Here is a 4,482-nt window from a genome sequence, read left to right as displayed (position 1 = left end):
CCAGCTCTAAGTGTAGTGATATTTGGCGCAAAAAGCAAAATGAGTGAAGTGTGTGCTTATAAATATCTTAAGTTTCTTTATTTTATTAATTTCATCTTCCAGNTGAAAACAGCTGCGTGCCGTATATTTTAAATTTTTGGTACAACGTATAACGCTAGGCGCACATTGCATCCGATAGGCGGACCGATTTCGATCGAACAATTTGACCGTCCGAACTGATGCGCAAACTTAACCCGACCGTATTTGTACCCACAAATCTAGCTTTCATTTTAATTTTGTAAAATANAAAAAACTAGAAGTGGGAAAATTACAAAAATTCAGAAAGTAAAACTTCTGGATTTAATGACAAACAACAAGAAGGTGGCAATGGGAAATTTTGGCGGTCCAAATAGCGCCTCGCACAGCCGCAATGTGGGGGAAGCCGTTGCTGTGGAGCTTAACGCAGCTGGAGGAGCTTGCCAACCAGCCGAGCAGTGGAAAGAGGTATATATATGAGTGCTTTTTAAAAAAGGTATGATGAAGTCATAATATATATTTTTTGTAGAGTTGGGCCGAATGGAAGTGCGCAGTAAAAAAACAGCAGGCAGAAATTAAAAGATTTCAAAACCGAACCGGCAATTTGCCTGCGATCGAAGGACCTGCACCGCTGGAAGANAATTTTGGCGGTCCAAATAGCGCCTCGCACAACCGCAATGTGTGGGAAGCCGTTGCTGTGGAGCTTAACGCAGCTGGAGGAGCTTGCAAAACAGCCGAGCAGTGGAAAAAGGTATATATATGAGTGCTTTTTAAAAAAGGTATGATGAAGTCATAATATATATTTTTTGTAGAGTTGGGCCGAATGGAAGTGCGCAGTAAAAAAACAGCAGGCAGAAATTAAAAGATTTCAAAACCGAACCGGCAATTTGCCTGCGATCGAAGGACCTGCACCGCTGGAAGAAATTGACTCTGAAATTCTACAGTTCTTCCCGTCAGCAATGGTGGAAGGAGATGGCAGAACAAAAGAAGCTGGGTTTACAGAAGTAATATGCTTATGTCAATGGTTCTCTGCTAGACGACAAAACTCAAAACTAAAAAAAAAAAACTTACTACTGTTAAGCGGCACATGTCTCTAATCCTCGCCTAATCCTTCCTAGATATTTATAAAGCAGTCATAAAGATTTAGTAAGGATAAGACATGGATTACACAAGGATTAGGGGAATTTGTTATTGTTCAGTAGTAAGGTTTTTTTGGTTATGAATTGGGTCTTTATTGCAGAGGACCATCGATATGTTTATCAAAAGGTAGTTTCTACTTATAAATAATGGTTATAGTTGCAAGCAGGAGAAGTCAATGAGGAGGACGAAGAAAACGAGGTAAAGTCTTTAATAGACTCTCCAAATGGGGCTTCTTATCATAAGCCATCGACCTCATGAACCAAAAAATAATGCATTCAGCAGCTCCTTTGCTGAAATTAAACAATATATTAAGGAGCAGGATGAAAAAAAATGGAATTTAATAAAAAGCAAACAAAATTATTAACCGATATTTTGCAAAGACTTAAGTCAATCGATGAATCATTGAAACCAGCTGTTTTGAGTAATTAACGAATGTATTTGTTATTATAAATGTACCCTAGCGACCAAAAGTGAGTGCATGGTGATTTGTGTTAAATATTTGTATTGTTTTTATAGCTAGATTTTTTTTGTTATTTTTTATAAAAATGTTCATGCTTTAAACAAAACCCCATCAGTCAAACTGACAAACTTTATGCAGAATTTAGGAAATGTCAACAACTTTTCATCAACATTTTTAACTTTTTAATCTAACTTTTTCAAAAAATTTTGGGAATCTAGGTACATCGGCTATGAAATTCTAGTAAAACAAGTGGAAGTTCTTATTGACAAAAAATCGCGCTGATTTAAAATATTTTCTTCTTCTGACTGCGTTTTGCGCTTTTGACAGATGTTCCATTGAAAATTACGTCAAAAAGCTGCAACTAACTTTACAGTCTTTATGTATATCTATAAATTATTTTGTACTTTTCAGTTGTTATTGTAATAACAGCGTGTTTTTAGTTAATTTAAACTATAATTTTATTTTCATATAACAAGCGCATGTTATACAAATTAGCATTGAGTATCTAATTTTTTTTACAAACGGTCTTGCGCATTTTATTAAACAAGAAATTCATGTTTCTAGTCAATAAGAACTTCCATTTGTTTTACTAGAATTTCATAGCCGATGTACCTAAATACCCAATTTTTTTTGAAAAAGTTAGATTAAAAACAATACAAATATTTAACACAAATCACCATGCACTCACTTTTGGTCGCCAGTGTATATAAAGGGTTTTCAATAAGCGCGGGTAGTTGTTGATGAGGAATCAACAAGCCGCCAGCATCTACCCGCTCTAATTGGAAACCCCTTTTGCATTTTGTATTATAATATGTACTTAATACTAGCAAATACCGGTCTCACTTCGTTGCGACCAATTATAGCTAAAATGTCTTAAATAAAGGCGTACGTTTAACTAAAAGTCTCTTTTATAATTTCTCGTATCCATTTAATAAAGTACATACATACATAAATTCCCACACAGATTGAAACTTGGATTTATATGGTTTTTGTTAAAGAATATACTATATTTTTATAAACAAATATTAAGATAAATAGGTCAAATCTTGTCAATAAGACATTCCCTAAACATGTGATTTTATATGTAATTTTTTTGTTTTGCACCCAATAAGTTAATTTTTCGTGGTCCATTTTAATACTTTTTACCTGATATCGGACGAGAAAAACAAACATGTTTGAATTTATCGTCACTGACGGACATCAATTGCCGATTTCAGTTCGGTTATCTGTTTATGTGTGAGACCGCTCATATAATCGTAAGTGTTTATTCCAGGGACAGTAAATAGCAGTTATTTTTTTCCAACAGTCAAACTTGGCCAGTAGCCCGTTTCTGTATCTTTGCGATATGAATTATATTGCAAAATGCAACCCTTCTGCATAGTTATCGCAAGGTAGTGTTTCTGTAAGTGTGGTGTAAATGAATTTTCGATATACCTTGCGATATTTATATCGTAGCTCTAAGTGTAGTGATATTTGGCGCAAAAAGCAAAATGAGTGAAGTGTGTGCTTATAAATATCTTAAGTTTCTTTATTTTATTAATTTCATCTTCCAGAAAAAACTAGAAGTGGGAAAATTACAAAAATTCAGAAAGTAAAACTTCTGGATTTAATGACAAACAACAAGAAGGTGGCAATGGGAAATTTTGGCGGTCCAAATAGCGCCTCGCACAGCCGCAATGTGGGGGAAGCCGTTGCTGTGGAGCTTAACGCAGCTGGAGGAGCTTGCCAACCAGCCGAGCAGTGGAAAGAGGTATATATATGAGTGCTTTTTAAAAAAGGTATGATGAAGTCATAATATATATTTTTTGTAGAGTTGGGCCGAATGGAAGTGCGCAGTAAAAAAACAGCAGGCAGAAATTAAAAGATTTCAAAACCGAACCGGCAATTTGCCTGCGATCGAAGGACCTGCACCGCTGGAAGAAATTGACTCTGAAATTCTACAGTTCTTCCCGTCAGCAATGGTGGAAGGAGATGGCAGAACAAAAGAAGCTGGGTTTACAGAAGTAATATGCTTATGTCAATGGTTCTCTGCTAGACGACAAAACTCAAAACTAAAAAAAAAAAACTTACTACTGTTAAGCGGCCCATGTCTCTAATCCTCGCCTAATCCTTCCTAGATATTTATAAAGCAGTCATAAAGATTTAGTAAGGATAAGACATGGATTACACAAGGATTAGGGGAATTTGTTATTGTTCAGTAGTAAGGTTTTTTTGGTTATGAATTGGGTCTTTATTGCAGAGGACCACCGATATGTTTATCAAAAGGTAGTTTTTACTTATAAATAATGGTTATAGTTGCAAGCAGGAGAAGTCAATGAGGAGGACGAAGAAAACGAGGTAAAGTCTTTAATAGACTCTCCAAATGGGGCTTCTTATCATAAGCCATCGACCTCATGAACCAAAAAATAATGCATTCAGCAGCTCCTTTGCTGAAATTAAACAATATATTAAGGAGCAGGATGAAAAAAAATGGAATTTAATAAAAAGCAAACAAAATTATTAACCGATATTTTGCAAAGACTTAAGTCAATCGATGAATCATTGAAACCAGCTGTTTTGAGTAATTAACGAATGTATTTGTTATTATAAATGTACCCTAGCGACCAAAAGTGAGTGCATGGTGATTTGTGTTAAATATTTGTATTGTTTTTATAGCTAGATTTTTTTTGTTATTTTTTATAAAAATGTTCATGCTTTAAACAAAACCCCATCAGTCAAACTGACAAACTTTATGCAGAATTTAGGAAATGTCAACAACTTTTCATCAACATTTTTAACTTTTTAATCTAACTTTTTCAAAAAATTTTGGGAATCTAGGTACATCGGCTATGAAATTCTAGTAAAACAAGTGGAAGTTCTTATTGACA

The 4,482-nt window shown here is 34.8% G+C and overlaps 2 protein-coding genes across 2 annotated transcripts; both read left to right on the top strand.

The window, feature by feature from the left end:
- The first annotated feature begins 292 nt into the window (after positions 1-292).
- Positions 293-778, top strand: LOC108378825 (uncharacterized). Its single transcript, XM_017635133.1, has 2 exons — positions 293-483; positions 545-778. The coding sequence occupies exons 1-2, from the start codon at positions 343-345 to the stop codon at positions 776-778; spliced, it is 375 nt and encodes a 124-aa protein (XP_017490622.1). The 5' UTR covers positions 293-342.
- A 2,394-nt stretch (positions 779-3,172) lies between these two features.
- LOC108378826 (uncharacterized) lies at positions 3,173-4,474 on the top strand. Its single transcript, XM_017635134.1, has 3 exons — positions 3,173-3,365; positions 3,427-3,618; positions 3,911-4,474. Exons 1-3 carry the CDS (start codon positions 3,225-3,227, stop codon positions 4,010-4,012), a joined length of 435 nt encoding a protein of 144 aa, XP_017490623.1. The 5' UTR covers positions 3,173-3,224; the 3' UTR covers positions 4,013-4,474.
- Positions 4,475-4,482: the final 8 nt, after the last annotated feature.

This window comes from Rhagoletis zephyria, unplaced genomic scaffold (genome assembly GCF_001687245.7).
Source record: "Rhagoletis zephyria isolate East Lansing unplaced genomic scaffold, Rhagoletis_zephyria_1.1 Rzeph_scaffold_15022, whole genome shotgun sequence".
Classification (NCBI taxonomy): domain Eukaryota; kingdom Metazoa; phylum Arthropoda; class Insecta; order Diptera; family Tephritidae; genus Rhagoletis; species Rhagoletis zephyria.
The sequence above is the reverse complement of the archived record's forward strand: the minus strand, read 5'-3'. Positions and strand labels throughout refer to the sequence as shown.